At 41.0% G+C, this 22,517-nt stretch overlaps 1 protein-coding gene across 2 annotated transcripts in view; it reads left to right on the forward strand.

Moving 5' to 3' along the window:
- The first annotated feature begins 4,372 nt into the window (after positions 1–4,372).
- LOC110487626 (angiopoietin-1) overlaps positions 4,373–22,517 on the forward strand; it is a 59,817-nt gene continuing 41,672 nt past the window's right edge. Inside the window, exon 1 of one of the 2 annotated variants that reach the window (XM_036970923.1) lies at positions 4,373–5,429. In XM_036970923.1, the coding sequence (XP_036826818.1) occupies positions 5,004–5,429 (426 nt within the window). In that variant the 5' untranslated portion in view covers positions 4,373–5,003. The remainder of the gene's footprint in view (positions 5,430–22,517) is intronic. The other variant, XM_036970922.1, reaches the window with a different exon arrangement.

Here is a 22,517-nt window from a genome sequence, read left to right on the forward strand (position 1 = left end):
TTGTACATTTTTTCAATCTTGATATTTATAGACAATTCAGTAGTCTCAATGTAATAATTGTCTTGCATGTATAGCTGTATTGTGTATGTACACATGCATTGAAGAAAACAACTGACAACCGATAAATGTTGCAATTGTTTTTTTTTCAAAAGCACAACATGAGCCAGATTCCGATTTAGAAAAGCTGTATAGCAGCCTTGAAAAACGGACATAATCCACGCTGTGCTTGATTGTCACAAGTTAGCCGATTATCACATTTTGTCAAAGAAAGTGATATGTCGAAAGACCCACTTGGGGACCGAATCAGTTTTTTTTAAAAATGCCTGTAGTCCTGTAGCTTTGAAACTGCGTTTGTTTTCTCAATGTTCAATGTTTACATTTCAATGAGAATTCAGATGTGAGATTACACAACTCAATTATGATGCTGCAAGTACGAACAGCTTGTGTGTTTCCTCCTGTAGACTTACAACTGCTGCTTGTTGTGAAAAGGCACAGACTATTCCAATATGAGCGGAAGGGAGGTTATTTCTGATATGACAATGTATTTCTGCTTCATAATTTGATAGTACAAAGTACGACTACGTGGCCGCGCACGACTCCAACATCATCAAAGCTGCTGACGACATGATGTTGGTTGGCCTGATCACCGACGACGGGACTGCCTATAAGGAGAAGGTTAGTGACCTGGCAATGTGGTGCAGGAAACAGAGGGCAGGGCAAACACCCCCATCCACATCGAAGGGGTTGCAGTGGAGCGGGTCGAGTTGCTTCAAGTTGCTCAGTGTCCACATCACTAAGGAATTATCACAGTTCACACACACCAACACAGTTGTGGAGAAGGCACGACAACGCCTCTTCCCCCTCAGGAGGCTGAAGAGATTCGGCATAGGCCCTCAGATCCTCAAAGTTTCTACACCGCTTGGTATGGCAACTGTTAGGCATCCGACCACAAGACACTAGAGAGGTTAGTGCATACGGCCCAGTACATCACTGCCATCCAGGACCTCTACACCAGGCGGTGTCAGAGGAAGGCCCTAGAAATTGTCAAAGACTCCAGCCACCCAAGTCATAAACTGTTCTCTCTGCTACCACTTGACAAGCAGTACCGATACACCACGTCTGGAACAGACGACCCTGAACAGACCCCAAGCCATCAGACTGCTCAAGAGTTAGTTAAATGGTTCTTATAAAATAGCTACCCGGATTATCTGTATAGACCCTTTTTGCACTAACTCTTTCCTGTATGTACAGTATATAGATATTTTTAAATATATTTTCTCATAACCCTCCCCTAATTGTAGTAAACTAATGGACACCAACACTTAGGTTTCTACTTCCATACATGCTATATACATTTTACGGACACAGTATATTTTACAATAGTTATCTTTTGTTTCTTATAAGTCCCATCCTTCAGCTACCCTCAACCCCTCCAATCTATCTATGAAGACCTTCCAGTCCCATCCTTCAGCTACCCTCAACCCCTCCCATCTATCTATGAAGACCTTCCAGTCCCAGCCTTCAGCTACCCTCAACCCCTCCCATCTATCTATGAAGACCTTCCAGTCCCAGCCTTCAGCTACCCTCAACCCCTCCCATCTATCCCTGAAGACCTTCCAGTCCCAGCCTTCAGCTACCCTCAACCCCTCCCATCTATCCCTGAATACCTTCCAGTCCCAGCCTTCAGCTACCCTCAACCCCTCCCATCTATCCCTGAAGACCTTCCAGTCCCAGCCTTCAGCAACCCTCAACCCCTCCCATCTATCCCCGAAGACCTTCCAGTCCCAGCCTTCAGTTACCCTCAACCCCTCCCATCTATCCCTGAAGACCTTCCAGTCCCAGCCTTCAGTTACCCTCAATCCCTCCCATCTATCCCTGAAGACCTTCCAGTCCCAGCCTTCAGCTACCCTCAACCCGTCCCATCTATCCCTGAAGACCTTCCAGTCCCAGCCTTCAGCTACCCTTAACCCCTCCCATCTATCCCTGAAGACCTTCCAGTCCCAGCCTTCAGTTACCCTCAACCCCTCCCATCTATCCCTGAAGACCTTCCAGTCCCAGCCTTCAGCTACCCTCAACCCCTCCCATCTATCCCTGAAGACCTTCCAGTCCCAGCCTTCAGTTACCCTCAACCCCTCCCATCTATCCCTGAAGACCTTCCAGTCCCAGCCTTCAGCTACCCTCAACCCCTCCCATCTATCCCTGAAGACCATCCCGTTTTGATTTCTATTTGCCATATATTTTGCAACTGTGCTGTGATGTTTCACAAAAGTTCTGAACCTTTCTATTCTCATAGTTTCTACAGGTTGTACATTTAAGATAAACATGTTTGCTCAGAGTATCGTTGTATTTTATGATGAATTGACTATGACTTTTTAAATCATCCAGCAGTGCTATTTTCAGAGTTTGCAATTCAAAGGTTGCAATTCTTCAGCCATTCCTGAACTTGCGACCCCAAAAACAAGCTACATTATGGACAGTACCAAAACAGATGATCTAATGATTCTGTATCTGCAAAGCTGGGATGGTTGTATACCCCATATATTTAACATTCTGTTGGTGGCAAGAATGTTGTATAATCATTTAAATTGAAAAACTCTTTCAAGAGTTGTTTCAGGCGTAATTTTGTGTACCAGTTCATAAACCATGTGCCATGGAATTGGTACATTGAAAAACTCTTCCCAATTATTTTTCAATCTATATGGTACAGCTTTTTTTTATTTTTATGTCCTTAAATGAAACAGGTGTACTTTTTAATTTGTCACAATTTTTTTGAACCGCTTTTGGTCTTTAATGCCGGGCCGACATTAGGATATTATCAGTTAGTATATTTGAGTTGAACCATAATATTTGTTGTAATATTTGTTCTGACTTTTCTGGTGGATTCAACTGAAATTGCAACCAACTTTCTATGGCTTGTTTAAAAAAAATAGCGATATTTTGGAGAATATTTCATTTTCAAATAACAGAAAGTGAGAGGTTGTAATCTGAATAAAGGACAAAAGGCCAAGTTATGGTACTCATTGTGTATTTATTCCTTGTGTTAATATTAGTTTTATTATTTATATTTTTCTCTCTCTTGTGTTGTTGGGAAGGACCCATAAGTAAACATTTCACTATTAGTCTACACCTGTTGTTTACGAAGCATGTGAGTAGATTTGATTAGATTAGAGTTTAGATGTATGCCTACGTATGTATCAGGGTTGAGCTCAATTTAAATTGACGTCAGTCAATTCAGGAACTTAAAATCGCCCCCCCAAAATGTTTTGTTGCTCACATAAATGGCTTCTTCTTTTCAATTTATTGAGAGGTCGTTGAAAATAGATGCCCCTTTTTCAATCATTGAATTGGAATTTCAGTTTACTTCCTGAACTGACTGCCTTCAACCCTGCTATGTATACAGCAGACTGTATGATAGTATATCTTATTTGACAGCATGGCATTTAAGCGAATGTTCATGGCAGTGCAAGTAGTTTTGATTTAATACATTCAATGACTCTTTGCTTCGTTTGGACTTTGTAACAGTCGCCAGCAAAGTACGTCAACAGTACCCAGATTTCCCAGAAATGTTTGCACATGCTTTGTGTCTTTGGTAGTCTTGGTTATTCTGGGGATTTGTTATCTTGGGTCTCCTCAATGCAGAAATTCACACACCCTTCCTCTCCCATTCTGTGCCCCCACTATGACAGAGTACACACACATCTCACACACACATGGGGGTGGTTTGGACCACAGTGAAGTGATGAGGACCTGGTCATTTGTATCTGTTGATAGCCTGCCCTGAATCCTAGGGATGTCAGGGCACTGTCCATAATAGGGACTTGACCTTTTGACCCTGGGCCTTTCACCACAGTATTCCCTTGGCTTCCCTCGCTGGCTGCCGATGAAGACATTCCTCCTCTATCTACTCACTCTTGGATTTCGGTTTTGTTTTCCTGAAAACACAGAGCGCTCTCCCAGATTGGAATTTTGACAGCTTTCGCAGGGTTTTGCACCATGTTGTGGCTATTTTTGGTGGGAGGAGAAAAGAACATTAGATATGATATATCACTTCATTTAATATGATAAAGTATGTAAACGTTGAATTCTATTACCACCTAAATGGGATAAAACTACATTTACTAAAAAACAGGGAAATACAACCTTCTACATGTGTGATCAGCATTGTGAACGCCTGTGTTATATAGTTGAGTGATGGACAGTGAGAATCCTGTGCTGCCTGTTGTTTACTGTAGTGCAGGGGAGATGGGAACAGGCTTAGTGTTTACAGGGGCAGGGCTACCACACAAGCCTCAGGTCACAGAGCTTGTAAACCGATCCTCGCAGTCTGAGCACATCCTCTGTACTGGGGTCCCTTTCTGCCTTACACACACACACACACACACACAGAGCGAGAGAGACTCGTCCATACACACACATTCCTCTTCAGTCTCTGTGAGGGGCAGGCTCAGAGTGTGCTGGAAGCCTGGTGCTGTTCTTTAGTGAGCCTCACTCCAGTCGTTTAGTCACAGAGGGAAACCAGAGCAGAGACGGAGGAGGAAGAGCAGAGCAGAGACACAAGAGGAGGTCTGACGACACTATCTGTATGCACTGACACTCAAATTCAACACATGTAGACATACATGCACATGCTGCGTTGATACAGTGTAAACAAGGATCCTCTAAATAAACACACAAGCTGTCGCGGTACAACACGTGTATGTGGTGAGCCCTGAACGACTGACTTCTGGCTGACTTGTGACCGGACTTATAGCACTCCAGAAACCCATTACACGCACGTGTGTGTACGTGTGTGTGAGCACACCGGCGATGCCCTCCAGACCTTCTCACAGTAGGAGGTCCAGCATGGGGATGGAAGGCACATGTTCTACATCGACTGGGATCCTTACAGCGCTCTGATTCTACTCCAACCAAAGGGAATACTGGCCCAAGACCGCTAAACGGAAGAAAATCCAGAAATCAACGATACAAGGACTTTACTTTTCAACCTTTCCCCCCAGGCTGATATGATGTTGTGGAACAAGTTTTCCGGCCGCTTGCTTTCCTTGGCAGCCCTGCTGGTGGCAGTAAGCTGTGGCGGGGTGGAGCAGAGAAAAGGGGCAGATGGCAGCGCCAGCAGCACAGGACAGGGTAGCACAGGTGGCATCACGGGTAGCAGTAGTAGTACTAGTAGTGAAAGTAGTAGTGGTAGTAGTAGCAGCAGTAATCGGAGATACCACAGAGTGCAGCATGGACAGTGCACCTACACCTTTATCCTACCTGAGGGCGACGGCAGCGGAGGGAATTCGTGCCGACAAGGGAAAGCCGCGACCCAGTTTAACAGCGCCAATGCGCTGCAGAGAGACGCTCCACCCCTGGAACAGGACTTCGCTTCCCAGAAGATCCAACACCTGGAGCTCGTCATGGAGAACTACACTCAGTGGCTGCAGAAGGTAAGCGAGAAGTGGTCACACTGTCAACAACTTTGGATGAACACAGGTGTTCATTTATGTTTACTTTCAGATTTTTTTTCTTCTGGTGTTTCGTGACACCTTTAACAGCGATGTGTGTTTGAGAATGACGTTCTCCGGCTTTCAATTTGAGTTCTCCTGAGGTTGTCTTAATTCGTGTCCTTACTGCATTGTCGGGGATACATCCGTGTTCATATTGGCTGGAGCTGTGTTCTACGAGTCTTTTATTAATGTTTTTAAGATCTTGGTAGCGGATCTTGCATTGATGAACAATCATTATGACAAATGTAAAACTTTGTGAGCAAATCTCATACAGAAGCCCACGATACTGAACGAGGGTCCTATTAATCTGGTTAAAATCCTTTGTGCGACTGTCACATACCGACAAATAACCAACATCCATATATAATTGAAATCCACAAAGCTGCTTCATTACATTCATTGTAAATGAGAACTTGTTTAATTAAAAAAATTACAGAACTGCCTATATCAACCATCAATCTATTTGTGTAAGATCAGTACTCAGTACTTCTCCGAAAATCTCTGTGCTCCCTGAGCAAATTCCAAAGACGTCCAGTTACGTTCCGCGCTGCGTCCGTCACAAAGTGGTGGTAGTATTGTGTTAGTCACCCAGAGTTCTCCAGTGTGCTGTCTCTTTAATGACAGGAAACCAATAAAGACCCCTGTGAGAGTGCGAGGGAAGAATGCCCCCTCTATGTGCTGCTACCCAGGACTTCTCATTAGTCGAGACTGTAGCATTAGAATAGAAAAAACAACAACATAATGGCATAATCAGATATTTTCAAAGTGCATTATATTGATTGATGGACAGGATTTACTAATAGGAAAGACATTAAACCATTTTTTATTTTATTTTATAAAAGGGGATATTTACTTGTTATTGGGAATGCATCTTCAATTTTCCCTTCTGTATCTTTTGCCGTGCAAAATTGTGTATCCATTTTTATTTCAAAGCTCTGGATGCTTTTGGATTCTCAACAGGCAAGGGCAGTTTCAAGATTTGAATAGAGGTTAAAGCTAATATGATGTTACAACTGGGTAAGGTACAGTATCGCGGGAAATTTTGCAACGCAGTGCTCAGTGAATACAACTGGGAAAGCAATCAACAAGCAAATATACTTCTCATTAGGCTTGCCAAGAAGTGTAGGCAAGGAAAATAAGCGGCATACATTTCAAATTGAGTGTTGCTAATTTACCATCTATTAGGGGTTTAAGAGACGTCTGTGGTGCATATGACTATGTCCAGCCTGGTCTCAGAGCGTTTTGTATTACTCTGAACGTAAATCTGTGAATTTAATTTAGTATGATATGTTATGTTTGGGAGAGTTAACTAAGACAGATGGTTACTTAAGGCAAAAATGAAAGGAGGCTGGTTGGTAGGTGTGGATGGGTTGGTGTATAATACAATTGTCCAGCAACCCAAAGGTTGCGAGTTCAAATCTCATTACAGACAACTTCAGTATTTTAGGTCATTTGCAACTTTTCAGCTACTTACTATTTTTTTTAGCTACTTTTCAACTACTTAGCATGTTAGCTAACCCTTCACCTAAACTTAACCCTAATCTTAACCGTAACCCTAACCCTACCCTAGCTAACGCTACCTAGAATGTGTAACACATCATAAGATTAGCAAATTCCAACATATTGTACGTTTTGAAAATTCGCAAGATATTGTACATTTAGCAAATAAGTAGCGTACAGTATCAGTCAATAGTTTGCACACCTACTCATTCAAGGGTTTTTCTTTATTTTTACTATTTTCTACATTGCAGAATAATGGTGAAGACATCAAAACTATGAATAACACGTGGAATCATGTAGTAACCAAAAAAGTGTTAAAGAAATAAAATAATATGCTATATTTGAGATTCTTCAAAGTAGCCACGCTTTGCCTTGATGACAACTTTGCACACTCTTGGCATTCTCTCAACCAGCTTCATGAGGTAGTCAACTGGAATGCACTTAAATTAACAGGTGTGCCTTGTTATAAGCTCATTTGTGGAATTTCTTTCCTTCTTAACGCTTTTGAGCCAGTCATTTGTGTTATGACAAGGTAGGGGTGATATACAGAAGATAACCCTATCTGGTAAAAGACCAAGTCCATATTATGGCAAGAACAGCTCAAATAAGCAAAGACAAACGACAGTCCATCATTACTTTAAGACATGGTCAGTCAATACGGAAAATTTCAGTCGCAAAAACCATCAAGCGCTATGATGAAATTGGCTCTCATGAGGACCTCAACAGGAAAAGAAGACCCAGAGGTAACTCTACTGCAGAGGATAAATTCATTAGAGTTAACAGCCTCAGAAATTGCAGCCCAAATAAATGCTTCACAGAGTTCAAGTAACAGACACAACTCAACATCAACTTTTCAGAGTAGACTGTGTGAATCAGGCCTTCGTGGTTGAATTGGTGCAAAGAAACCACTACTAAAGACACCAATAAGAAGAAGAGACTTGAATGGACCAAGAAACATGAGCAATGGCCATTAGACCGGTGGAAATGTGTCCATTGAAATGGTTTGGGATGAGTTGGACCTCAGAGTGAAGGGAATGCAGCCAACAAGTGGCCAGAATATACTCCTTCAATAATTCCAGGTGAAACTGGTTGAGAGAATGCCAAGAGTCTGCAAAGCTGTCATCAAGGCAAAGGGTGGCTACTTGGAAGAATCTAAAATATATTTTGATTTGTCGAACACTTTTTTGGTTACTACATGATTCCACATGTGTTATTTCATAGTTTATGTCTTCACTATTATTCTACAATGTAGAAAATAGTCAACATAAAGAAAAACCCTTGAATGAGTAGGTACATCCAAACTTTTGACTGGTACTGTGTAATACAAATTGTAAATCGTAACATATCATACATAATGGTGGATGGACATCCACAAATGAATACATACAAAACTTACCAACTTGGATTTACATACAGAATAATACGAAATGCTCTGAGACCAGGTTGCGCCATCACGTCCTTTCCTCCAACAAATGAAAACCTGCTTTGTATTAGATATTGCAAATAATGAATGAGTCTTTTCATGGTGAGGTGTCATGTTCTTTTGCCTATGTCTGAATAATGATTTGTTTGTAAAGCCAGTTAGGTGTTTAAGATCACAAATACGGTTTCACTGTGACGTTAATGAATTGTGAGGTCATCACTGATACCACTTGGCAACTGAATTGCTTTTCTTAGCTTTGAGACTTGAACCCTGTCTCTGAAAAGACAGATTGTCTCTCTGAAATGAATACATGAATCAAATAAACAAACTCTAAATTCGGAAAAGCAGCTCTGCTGTACTTTTCACAATATTGTGACTTTCCAATGAGATTAGTAAGGCCAATCTATGATGAATTGCTTAAACACATAATAGTTTATTTTTGTCTGTAAAATGTTGGCACAAAAGTGAACAAATCATTTCACATAATGCACAGTGAATTTGAGATTACACTGGAATTGTGGGATTAATTTAACAGAACGTCATCAATACCCGTTAGCATGCTGTGCCCTCTGCTTATTAGTAGTTAGTGTACCCTCTTAAAAGCTATTTGGGAAAGGTTCTCAACAGTTTTACTGCGTTACATCTAGCTCTGAAAGGTTATCTTTTCACTCCTCAGGTTGTGAGAAAATAGTCGTTCTTTATAAATGACTCAAACTTACATTCCAATGAACTGTTGGTTGAGTTTGTAGTTAGGAAAGTAGCAGATATGTTATTCCTTCTTACTGTATGCTGTATTTTTGTATTTGTTATTATTTAACCTTTATTTAACTGGGCAAGTCAGTTGAGAACAAATCATTATTTACAATTTCACTCTAGTAAAGCACAAAGATACGGGTATGTTCATATCAATTCCCAAAGAAATGTTGGGCTTTTGCTCAGAAACAGCACGTATCACTATGCATCAATGGTTAAAAACTGCTTTTAAACTTGAAATAAGCTGCGGGTTGTAAATGATTATTGACCTAAATGAAGAAAAACTTACTGGCACGCAAAATATTGTTCAGTGGAGAAAAATCACATCACACATTTTAGTACCACGTCTACACATTGTAAGAGAAGTGTGTTGATTCAAAATACAATTGTAAGGCCACCAGCTGTAATAGGATTGTGAGTTTGCTCAACATTTGGGCATATAACTGAAAGAACATACAGTGCTGTTGGAAAGTATTCAGACCCCTTGACCTTTTCCACATTTTGTTACATTACAGCCTTATTTTAAAATGGATTAAATAGTTGTTTCCCCTCATCAATCTACACACAATACCCCATAATGACAAAGCAAAAACAGGTTTTCAGAAATGTTTGCTAATTTACAACAACAAAAATGTTTTTAAATATTACATTTATATAAATATTCAGACCCTTTACTCAGTACTTTGTTGAAGCACCTTTGGGTATGATGCTACAAGCTGGCACACCTGTATTTGGGGAGTTTCTCCCATTCTTCTCCGCAGATCCTCTCTGTTTTCAAGTCTCTCCAGAGATGTTCGATTAGGTTCAAGTCTGGGCTCTGGCTGGGCCACTCAAGGACATTCAGAGACTTATCCCGAAGCCACTCCAGCGTTGTCTTGGCTGTGTGCTTAGGGTCGTTGTCCTGTTGAAAGGTGAACTTTTGCCCCAGTCTGAGGTCCTGTGCACTCTTGAGCAGGTTTTCATCAAGGATCTCTATGTACATTGCTCCGTTCATCTTTCCCTCGATCCTGACTAGTCTCCCAGTCCCTGCCACTGAAAAACATCCCCACAGCATGATGCTGCCAGAGCCATGCTTCACCGTAGGGATGGTGCCAGGTTTCCTCCAGACGTGACGCTTGGCATTCAGGCCAAAGAGTTCAATCTTGAATTCATCAGACCAGAATATCTTGTTTCTCATGGTCTGAGAGTCCTTTAGGTGCCTTTTGGCAAACTCCAAGCAGGCTGTCATGTGCCTTTTACTGAGGAGTGGCTTCCATATGGCCACTCTACGATAAAGGCCTGATTGCTACAGAGATGGTTGTCCTCCTGGAAGGTTCTCCTATCTCCACAGAGGAACTGTAGAGCTCTGTCGGAGTGACCATTGGGTTCTTGGTCACCTCCCCGACCAAAGCCCTTCTCCCCCGACTTCTCTGTTTGGCCGGGCAGCCAGCTCTAGGAAGAGTCTTGGTGGTTCCAAACTCCTTCCATTTAAGAATGATGGAGGCCACTGTGTTCTTGGGGACCTTCAATGCTGCAGAAAATGTTTGGTACCCTTCCCCAGATCTGTGCCTCGACACAATCCTGTCTCAGAGCTCTACGGACAATTCCTTTGACCTCATGGCTTGGCTTTTGCTCTGACATTCACTATCAAATGTGGGACCTTATATAGACAGGTGTGTGCCTTTCCAAATCATGTCCAATCAATTGAATTTACCACAGGTGTTCTCCAATCAAGTTGTTTAAACATCTCAAGGATGATCAATGGAAACAGGGCACACCTGAGCTCAATTTCGAGTCTCAAAGCAAATGGTCTGAACACTTACTGTATGTAAATAAGGTATTTCTGCTTTTTATTGTTAATACTTTTAAAAAAAATTCTAAAAACCTGTTTTCACTTTGTCATTATTAGATATTGTATGTAGATTGCGGAGGCTTTTTATTGATTTAATCCATTTTAGAAGAAGACTGTAACGTAACAAAATGTGGAAAAAGTCATGGGGTCTGAATACTTTCCAAAGGCACTGTATATTCTCATGTTGAATTGAATGTTCACTCAATTTGAGCTGAGTTTGTTGAGTAAACACACTTTAATACATTAGCTCAAATTCTTGTCCTTTTGAAGTCCGCTCAAGTCACAGAATAATGCTGATTAAAAGCAATTGGTTAAATTGGCTTCTTTTTTTTTTTTTTTTTACAGTGTAGGCCTACTGTCAGGCCATCCTGTGTAGAAAAGAGTGAGTTTAAATCCGACTGAAATTGAATCTCACTGGTCTTTATCTTTGTTCAGTGGACCTCAACACACTATACAGCATACTATAGAAACAGTACTGAATTCTAGACTAATGAGACCGCTGGCATAAGTTTTCCACAAATGTAAAAATGTGAGTGTTGCGAAAGCATCTGCCATCACCACTAATACCACCATGTTTCTTCGCTGACACATTTGCGTTCTCTGCAGACCTCTGAAATTTTTCATCTGAAGCGAGAAAATGAAGGGAGGGGGGGAAAAGAAGGGGGAAAAAAACATGCATCCAGCACGTCTTTATTATTCGGAAAGAACAACATTCAATAATCTTGTCAACGATAAAGTTGATAGACAGGAGAAGTTACAGTAACCAGTTGACGCCAACACAAGAAGAATTAGAAGAGACGCTTCACGAGACAGCCCTGAAGCACAGAGCGATAATTCCGCCTAATTATGGACGTGCAGGAACATCCGGATGCAGTTAACATTTTTCATTGGACAGAAGATGAAGTGTCCCAGCCAGTCTATCTATCTTAATCACGTAAGCCTTGGCTGCTTGTCGAGAGGAGAGCTGTCCCTAATGCTACACCAGCCACTCTGGTGAAAGAATCAACAAAGGATACCACACACACTCCCATGCATGGGCGCTTAACTGTTGGGGGTAGATGCAGCAAGCAGCTGTTTGGGAAGCATTAGGCTGTCCCGATCATTCCCACTGTGAAATTCTGCTTGGCCCAGGGAAGAGCAGGCACTGATAACATTCCTGCCCAGTCAAAGGTGGCTTCTGTTTGTCTGAATATTACTTATCCAGCAGACCTGTAAAGAAGGGGGAATTGGATCAGATTGTCTGTGATCTTTGGGTATTTGTCGCTGGAAACGAGCCACTTAATAATGCATCCCCACTCCAGGCAATTGCTGCAGGGCTTGGGGAAGTGTGCATGGTCAGTTGTAGAGGAAAGATCATTAAGTTTGCCTTTAAAAAAACAAAAACATTAAATCATAGTTAAAATGACTTGGGGTGAGATGTTTTGTATCACTCACCTGATCACTTCCAAATGCATTCAACGTTTGAAAGGTATAAATCACCTACAGGAGAGATACACTCAAGATCCCCTTTCTACGTCCTCAATATTTAAAGGACAACTCAAGTCATTGGAACTTGGACGAAGGTCCATTTTGAGGAGCCAAAAAAAACCTTCTGCTTCTAGCGAGTGAAAGTGATAGATCTTCACACTTTGACTTTAGTGCAGACAGTAGAAAGGGTTTTCAAACCAGGGAGAGGCATTGCCAGAATAAGCTGTTGGAGTAAAAAAGAGAGACAGAAATCAGTGTGTCCGCAGTGCTATCCCTGTGAAATTCCCATTGCTGTGCCTTTAAACTGAACATGGCCATGCTGGGTAGTGTAAACACAAGGGTTAATGGATGTACAACGTGGTTAATACAGCGAAAGGCTGAATATTTATATTTGTAATGCTACTAGAAGGCCACACAGCATGCCTAAAGAGCCAAGGAAAGACCAAGCTATTTTAGGGGTGACTTCCTCTGTATCAAAGTACATTTTTGCTGATAATGCGGGCCAAAACTAACAATCGGATGATGCATAGATTTAGTGGACATGCAACAGACTGAGAAGCGCTTCCTTCCTGTCCAGCACAAAACTTGTAAGACCACAAAAATAGCAGAACGCGTTGTTCTATTCTGCTACTGCTTCCATAAATTAATCTTTGCCTCCCTTGCACTAGCAGAGAAGGTGAAAAGAGAACAGAGCTTTCTTCTCTACATGTCAAGGGAATAAGGAAGTCCATTACGGCACTGCCACAGTATTTCCACATGGATGTGGACACTGAGGCCAACATGGTTAATGTTCTTGGTTTCCAGGAAAGGGGCATTTAGTATGTTTGTCACAGTCAATATGGCAGCGCACTTAGTTTCAAACTCTTTTTCCAGGAATCATATTTCGTTGTGGTCGTCAGCCTCGAACCTGTTAGAACTTTTGATATTGGGCAGAAAAGTCCTTAACTTTATACTACAGTTATGCAACCGAAATTAATGGTGGAGTTAATTTCTCTGTAATGTTACCCACGGTCTGGAGAGGCTCTCTGAGAGGCATCATGGGTACATGTGGTTAAACTTCCTGCATTCATTTTAATGAATCACTCTCTGGTGGGCACTTTGTGCAGGATTTATCTAGCTTTAATTGCTGTATTATTTTTGTATTTGGTAAGGTGTGTCAGGCTTTTGTTATATAACCCTCAAGACATGTCACTTAGTGCTCTGCACTCACTAGTTTGTGTTGAATGAATTGAGAATATACTGCATTATGTTTGGGTTTCCTTCCTTCTGAGTATATTCCATTCTTAATAATGGAATAATTTTTTCTTCCTGGGAGTACCACAGGTATTATAAATTAAGGGCTAGGCGTCCAGTCAGCGGGACACTTGTCGACAACTTCCGGAGAAATTGGAGGGCGCGCAATTCAAATAAATAATCATAAAATGATGCATATTAAACATCTAGGTACATATGTGTCTTATATCGGTTAAAAGCTTAAATGATTGTTAATCTAACTACATTGTCTGATTTACAATAGGCTTGCTTGCGATTGTTTGAGGACGGTGCCCCGCTTCAAAATGATATTCAACCAGAACAGGCTTCGTAAAATCACAAATAGCGATTAAATGTTCACTTAATTTTTGAAAATCTTCCTCTGATTTGCAATCCAAAGGGTCCCAGCTACAACATGCATGGTCGTTTTGTTAGATAGAATCCTTCTTTATATCCCAAAAAGTCAGTTTATTTGGCTCCATCGATTTGAGTAATCCACTTGTTCAACATGCAGAGAAAGGAATCCAAAAAAGCTACCGCTAAACTTTGTTAAAACAAGTCAAAATATGTTTATATTTAATCCTTTAATCCTAATTCAACTATAATACTTCATATGGAAAGCAGTATGTTCAATAGAAAAGCAAAATATACAAGTGCGCGTCCCCTTCGTCGCACGCGCACAGACTGATTTCCAACTCTGACTCCCAGTACCAAAACTCAAAATTCTTCCTCGTTTGGGAAGAAACAAGCCTGAAACCTTGAACGAAGACTGTTGACATCTAATGGAAGCCATAGGAATTGTAATCTGGGAGCTGGAATTACATATGACCCATAGCTTTCCATTGGAAGAGCATGGGCTCTCTCCAAAAAAGTTGTGGTTGGTTTTTCTTTTGATTTTCTCCTACCATTTCAATTATGTTATAGTCTCATACATTATTGTAACATTTCTGCAAACTTCAAAGTGTTTTCTATCCAATGGTACCAATTATATGCACATCCTGGCTTCTGGGCCTGAGTAACAGGCAGTTTAAAGTGGAGGAAGTGGAGAAAAATAGACCCTAGCTTGAAGAAGTTTTAACGTGAGTGTGCTGCAGCATGTCACTCAGGTGATATGGATCATTTTACCATATAGGCCTATACTGTATATCAGGTAACTAATAGTTTAAAACAGTTAGTGGCATTTGACCTTGTTTTGAATAAGGGTTAAGTATCACATACCTGTGAAAGGAATTAACATAAATAATGTTGTTTTGGGCAAGCAAGTGGAAGTCGTTGTGCTTGTGTTTAGAAGTAATACTGTAGCTTGCGAGCATTGTCGAACGTAGTCCATAGTCTAATGCCCTGGCAAATGCCTTTCTATTGCACGGGTGAGTGATTTTGATCCAAATAAAAGATCCCATTTTTATATTGTGGAATTGGAATACTATACAATACTATAAATGTGATTGTTCGGTCAGTGGTCAAATAAATTCTGCTATCACAGTTTACTGCAACATATCAATACTGAATTTGGAATCCAGCTGTGATAAGAATGGCGTATCACTGGTTTCCATTATTTATATATGTCATAGGCTATAACTCATGTCATCATTTTTCTACCTTGTTAAGTTTCTGTCATCTTTCTCAGAACTTATCCACCGGGTAGCCCGTTCTGGTTCATTTCAGTCCTGTAGAATTCCATCAGGCCCTACAAGAGTCTGCCTTTATATACATGTATACAGCTTTTGTTCTTCGAGGGACAGCTATCACAGAAAAAAAACATGCAGGTCTATGCTTTCTATTTCTGTTTTCTGGCATGTGGCAGAAACGAAAGAGACCGTCGAGACGTTGTTTCTTTGTATTTCTTTTTGGGTTCAGCCAATCTTTAAGTTCACTGTAGAGTTTCATCGTCTACAAAATCCATCGGAATTCTCTTCCATCTGACAATTATTCATCTGAGAGATAAGGCTGACTCCGAGGAGTCGGGGTAAATTCCTGAAGCATCCCCATACACTGCCATTGAGCTCTAATCTCCTTAGAGGTTGTGTCCTACAGATGTTCCATTGTGAGTGGCTGCCTTTGTCTGTCAGCACTGAGGCCGCTTGCCAAAGTCCCAAAGGACACCATTTCACCTTATCTGAGAGTTCAGCTTCTTAAACTTTTCCATGATTACAAATCAAAACATCACAATTGGGGATGAAAGAGAGCAATGGAATAGTTTCAGTTGAAGCGGAGAGGCTTTGAATAAATGAACAGAACAGCAGATAAATATCAAGTCATAAAAGCGCCCGCCGTGTGGGAAACCGAACGAAGACAAGCAAGTGAAGGTGGGGAGAGAGGGAAAGAGTGTGGGAGATATTGGGCAACAGATAAACATTTTCACTCCCTCACAGCCAGAGTTGGATCTGTAAATGATGAATAGCCGAGTTTTCCTTCTCTTACTCTGTTCTTGTGCCGTTGTTGTCATATAGTACATCAGACTTCCATGAGAACTATTTGCAATGACCTCACTAATTTATTTATTCCATGTCTTTGGTGCGGGTAGGGCTTAGGGAAAAGTTGCTTGATGAAGAATTGTTTGTGGTCCATATCTTATGATATATTAACATGCGGTTTGAAACTGTGCAATATGGTAGGCCACTCACAACTCCTTCCAGTGCTGTGGGTGGTTTTGTCTTATGTGTGGGACGTGTTTGGGTCCTGCTTTATCAGTTTAGAGCTGTGATTGGCGTGACACCTCATCCACACCCCTCACACACACACACACACACACATTATATTGACAGCTCTGGAGAACATCTTAACCTTGTAGAGCACTGTGTTTGCCTTGTCTGGGACCCAAGCCAGGCTTCTCACATTCCACACAATACCAGGGCTGTGGCTGGCAGAGTCAACTGGAGATAGTGTGCTTGCCCCATTCCCCCTTTCTCCCCTTATCACATCATATTAGACCTCTGCTTAAAATAGGAGTCAAAGGTCAATCTGCATTACACCCCAACTTTTTAAAGAGAAGAACTGTACTCAATTTAGTCTCAATCACCCTTATGATAGAGCCCTGGCAGGCTTTGTTGGGTCAGGATAAGACTGACCTCTTGTACTATAAAACTGTAAGTGTTTCAGGGATAAACGGATAGTTTCAACAAGAGGTGTAACAGTAGTCGAGGGTAGACATTCAGAAACTACCAGACTGATGCAGACCACCACCAGAGAGTCACTCAACGAGACAGCCCCAGAACACACGTCTGCAGCTGGAAAACGAATGGAGCTCTAAGCCTGTTAAGTCATAAATGGGTGCAGATGTTTGTATGAGTGGACGTATCTGCCAGGGGGAGCTGCAGGCTGGGGTTGTGGGGGTTAATCCTCAGCAGGTCTGGAGGGGCTGTGCATGGATAGACTGGAGGAGCATGGGATGGGATTCAGTCTGACTAATGGTGGTTTATACTGTAGAAGGTCAGGTGGGATCTGCCTCTGTTACCCCTCAGAGCTCATTCCCCGAGCTTGAAACATTATGCATTAAGTTCTCAAACTTCTTAACATATAGTAGTGTTTGTCATCGTGTCAATCTGCCTGATAATTTAGTTTTGTTTAACTTTATTTCACCATTTCTTTTCTTTTTTTACTATTCAGGACATTTCAATAATGTTATATTGAAGGGGACTACTGCGAGTCACGTGTTCTCAATTTAAGGGGAATCTAAAGCATTCAAAAATAGGACTCTCAAATATTACATAATAATGTTGGAGTATTATATTCTATAGCATACAATAATATGGTAACCGGAGTCTAGTGCAGGGGTCTCTAACCTTTTCTAGCATGAAAGCTACTTATGTAAAAAATACAAAATAAAATACTGAGCTACTCATTTTTTTCTAGCTTTCAAATAGGCACATTATTTTCTTCTCCTCTCCCCTGCAACTCCTCCCCGGGATTTTTTTTCTCCCAAATTATGTTTGATATTTTCCCAAATTATACTTCTCAGTTTTATTTTCACACTCAAAATTACAATTGTTCATACAGAAACAACGAAATTTGATGTTCTGAGTCCATGCCAAAGCTTAAATCACATCAGGAGACCCGTTTTTATTTAAGTCTGGAAGAAAACTAACACATTTAGATTTTTGAGTGTAATCCCCCTTTAATTGCACATCTGGCCCTTTAATTGTGCATCTCGTGTGTGAGGAATGTGCTTTCTAATGTGCAGGTCTAACGACGGTTCGGTACTGCTGCTCATTTCAAGGTTTGCAAAATAACAAATGATATACTTCTGCCAGGTAAGCGTTGGCTTTTTAAGCCAATAGTGGCTAATCAGGGGTGGGATAATGTCAAATTTGCGTTAATTAGAAAGAAGCTGGGTGCTTGCGGTGTATAATACTTGTGAGATTTGTTTATGACAGTTTGCAGAGGAACACGTGAAAATTGCATGTACTTTCAGAATTGTTTGGCAAGCTAGGCTACTCAGAGTTGGGCTGAAAGATAGTGATATCTCGCAATTGACCTGTTGGAGACCACTGGTCTAGCGGAAAGGATCCCTACGCATCCCTTATCCTTCAGCTCAGCCTGGGGATAATGCACCTACCCTACTTGTCTTTGGGGTGCGCTGGTTTCGATCATCTAATCTCTCCCTGGTTGTCACCATGTGTATACACACTTCTTCTGCACTTCAGTCTCAGAAAGCAAAAATAAACAGAGATCCAGCCAGATGAAAGGCCGGGGATATGGCGACATTGTGCTGCGTATCCTCTGTGTGTCTGCCGCTCTGCTCTGGGCCCTCAGAGGAGACAGAGCTGTAAGAGGCTGGAGAGGACCACGCTGGGTTATGATGATGTTACAGTGTTCAAACAGAGCTCTACTGTGCAGGTCTGGTCTGGTCTGCCTGGGGATCTTCCATATGATATGACTATGAGCTTCCACAGCTCCAAGGGTGGGGTTTTGCTTGAAGGGAACTGCATTCTCTCCATGTTGACATGTAGATTGTAGGTTAGCCAAAGGAAAGTGGGATGAATTAGTCAGTGTTATTACTTTACAAGACTTGACCTCTGAGTTGTTGGTTAGGATGTGAAACTAGCTATAACATTGCAGAAACATTGGGATATATTCTTAAGATTTGTGACTTTTTAAAAATTATTATAGACATTTGAATCTATGAAAGAGACACACTGCCTCAGCAGTCGTTAGCATCCATTCTCCCTTCGCTACACTGCTATGAGCTGAGGTCAGACCAAAGCAGTTCCATCTGGTGAGGGCTACTGTACCTCTTCCTGACGCTTTGTTTTCATTCCACTGTTGTTCAGCATGCACCGTAACTGAGGAAAAAAGGGGCTGTTCCGAGCCACTGCCTCTGCGGCCTCCATGCCATTGACCCCCTGTGCCGCCCCCCCCTTCCGCCCCGTACTACCCCGGGGCACGATGACTACCGCTGTCAGCACAGATGCTGGATATCAAAGCCCCCTGTCCAGAGTCCAGACCCACACAGCCACAGATGATACATGGTCCAGTCTCACCCCACACTGTGAGATGAGGCAAAGAAGTGCCTCATAATTTAGACCTGATGTAACAGTGTGGCTCGTTGTGTGATGTACACGTAGAAAATAAAGGGGGGCTTGGGTTTGACTTGGGAGCTTATATAGGTTTTTTGGTTTTGTGAGGGTGACCCTGGATGACTAGAGAATTTATAAACTTTCGCCTCTTTAGCGGGATGTTAGCGGGGGAAGATAAACATGGACTGAATGTAACAATCGCTGTCATTAAATGGCCATTTATTTGATTAGAAGAGGCAGCAGTTCTGATAGATGTTTAGCTGCCTCTGGCAGTGAGGGTATATAGTAGTTATTATTATGTCATGAGAAACCCCTACCATATTCTCAAACTTTGAGATTGCAGACATACCAAATGTATTATTTATTTTTGGCTATCTTGAGGCAAACCAATTCCACCTATGTCTGAAATGTGCTGGAAGAGAGAGAGATACTCCCGAATGTTTGGATTTAACCACCCACCTCCCATGGGTTGGTATTCCTTTGTGTTCTAGGGCTAGGAAGATTGAAACGGCAATGCTGGAAGGATTACTCAGCCATTATCGGCCACATTCCTACTTGGATTGAAACCCAGTGGAAACTTTCCCATGTTTGACAGAATCACAAGCTCAAATCCTCGGAAAACTGCCCTGGTACTGGGGGTCCTACTCCTCCGAGCAGAGTTCAATTTGTTTGGTTGTTTGGTTCTCTTTCCGCATTCCCATGTCTTGGATGAATGCGTGTTTCCTCTCCCAAACGTCCAGATACACATAATTAATTGGGGTAATTTGAGGGCCTGCTTTGACATAAGAGAGCTCCTTGTAACTCGAGGATTTGTGAAAATATACATCCCTACACAATCACGGCTGCAAAATATTTATTTTCACTCTCGATGAATTCACATGAATGATGCTAAGTAACCTGAGCTCAACAGAAGGAAGCAAAACAGTCAAATATGGTTATTACAATGATAGCCTATAATTCAATTATACGTTGATTAATATACATAGTGAAAATGATAGGATGTATTAATAGACTATTACTGTTCTTAATCTAGTGTTCGGACCGGGTAAAAACACCAATTGTTTCCCATTTTTGATATTCATCAGTGTGTTGCCACTGGAATATGGTCATATAAGATAGCCAAATAATCCTTGTCTAGACCAACTCTACAAATTCATTTTCAGAGTCTTGATTGTAATAACAAACAAACCTTCCACATCACAGTACCCAAATCAAAAAGAGAAAAGTCAACATTTCTGTTGGACAAGATCCCTCCGGCTGTTCGGAGAGGAGAGCTAAAATTCAAAGCAAACACTTTCTCCGTCCCTCTTTTCATGTTTTGAGTAAGTTCATGTTTATAAGGCAGGATATCAAAAATTAATTGCTTCTTGGTTATATTAACTTCTTCTTCTTGTGAAATTGGCTCTTATTTTTGACGTTTTACCCATCTGTCATTGCCTGTGAAGTGATAGTAGCTTGTTGCCGAGGATGTGTTTCGTTTAGTACATGATGCAGACTGTTGAAGACCTTGAATTGATGTCTGAGATTTCTATAAATAGATTGGGATAAATTATTCCAATCACATAAGAATGAATGTAAGGCCATATTTCCCAAAAGGAACAGAACAATTTTGGCCGTCACATGTTTAGATTTAGTTGGACTTTTTCAGGCTTTTTTCCATTTATAAATGTTTCACCTTTGTCTAGGCTTTATAAACCTTTGAATCTTTAACCTGATTCAAGTTACGCTAAATGTTACTGTCCATGTACATGATCTATATTTTGCGGTACTAAAACTTACTAAAACATAAATAAATAGCTTTGACTTAATAGTTTGTATTAAGTATTTCACAATCTGCCCTAAAATCTGCCCTAAAATCCTTCAGTCCAAAGAGAGAAAAAAGTATTGTCTGATTGATATTTTGATTTTAATAAACAGTGCTACAGTGTCTGTACTTTTCTCATGATCGTTTTGTTTACATAATTGTACTAGCGGATTTTATGTAGGATCTCTCCAGGCATTCCAATATGCACTGGCTCCCTTGTGCTTGTCCTTCACAGAAATCATGTACAATGATTCAGGTTCGAGTTGTTACATAACAGTAATAAGTGAAACCTACAAGCACACCCCATTCCTCCATGGCAGGCCACCTTTCCATTCACAGGTTCAAGCTCCAGAGCTTTGGCAACAGGGCCTTCTTCAGGATTGCTCCTAGGCTCTGGAACTCCCCCCAGCCATCCGTTACTCTGAGACATTACTCACCATCTGTCAGTCACTCCTAAAGCCCCAACTCTCCCCAATTGTAAAAGCGATTCAGTCTTATGTAGCAAAATTTAAATTGTGTTTTTTTGTTGTTTTACATTGTATAAAAGTAGAGGCTCAGAGCTAGAAAAGGGTATATTATACATTGCAGTTGAGGAACAATGGCAAAGTAATTCTGCTTTGACAGATGTTAAACTTGTAACCCCACTTTTGAGAAAATGGGCCTTGAATGTTCTGGTACATTTACTGGAGAGCTCTTCTTTGTCACCCATTCAGCGTCCTTCCCATGCTCTTAAGCCTTAGCCCCACCTATCTCTTTAAGGATTCACATGCATGACATCAGCAGCCTGGTGGTCCAAAATAGCATAACTGGTGTATTTTAACACCAATAAACCCATCCGTTTAAAAATACATTTTGTATATAGCAATGTTTTGGTTTGTTTCTAGCTTGTTAGCTAGTTAACATTAAATTAGCTGGCTAGCCAGTTCAAATAATGTCCACATCATATATCTGAAAACATCTTAACTTTCGCTAATTTGTATTTATTATTACAGGAAAATAAACTCACAACAAGATCGTTCTTTACAAGTTAACGGCAAGCTAATTACAAAAAATAGCTTAACGAAATAAAACCAGGGGATTCTCACAGAGAATTTTAGAACTTGAACACTGTCTCATTGGCCTAACTTTATATTCTAATTTGACTTTGGTGTAGGTCATGTTGTTCTTCACATTACCGTCTCTGGTAAACACACACTGCCAAATAAAATCAAAGTTTATTTGTCACATGCACAGGATACAGAATGTGTAAACGGTACAGTGAAAAGGTATCTTGCATAGTGGAATCTTTTGTTTAGACATGTAGCTAGCTAACTAAACAATGATCCATAATCCCAACTCATAATGTTACTACCCTGCATGAATCTGCAGATAGCTAAAAAAACTAGGTTCAATGTTAGCTAGCTAGCTAACATTAGGCTATAACTAGCAATGCAAATGGCTCTGAGAAACTAATAATAATACTACACAGATTATAAATGTAACG

Source organism: Oncorhynchus mykiss, chromosome 32 (genome assembly GCF_013265735.2).
Source record: "Oncorhynchus mykiss isolate Arlee chromosome 32, USDA_OmykA_1.1, whole genome shotgun sequence".
NCBI classification, from domain to species: Eukaryota; Metazoa; Chordata; class Actinopteri; order Salmoniformes; family Salmonidae; genus Oncorhynchus; species Oncorhynchus mykiss.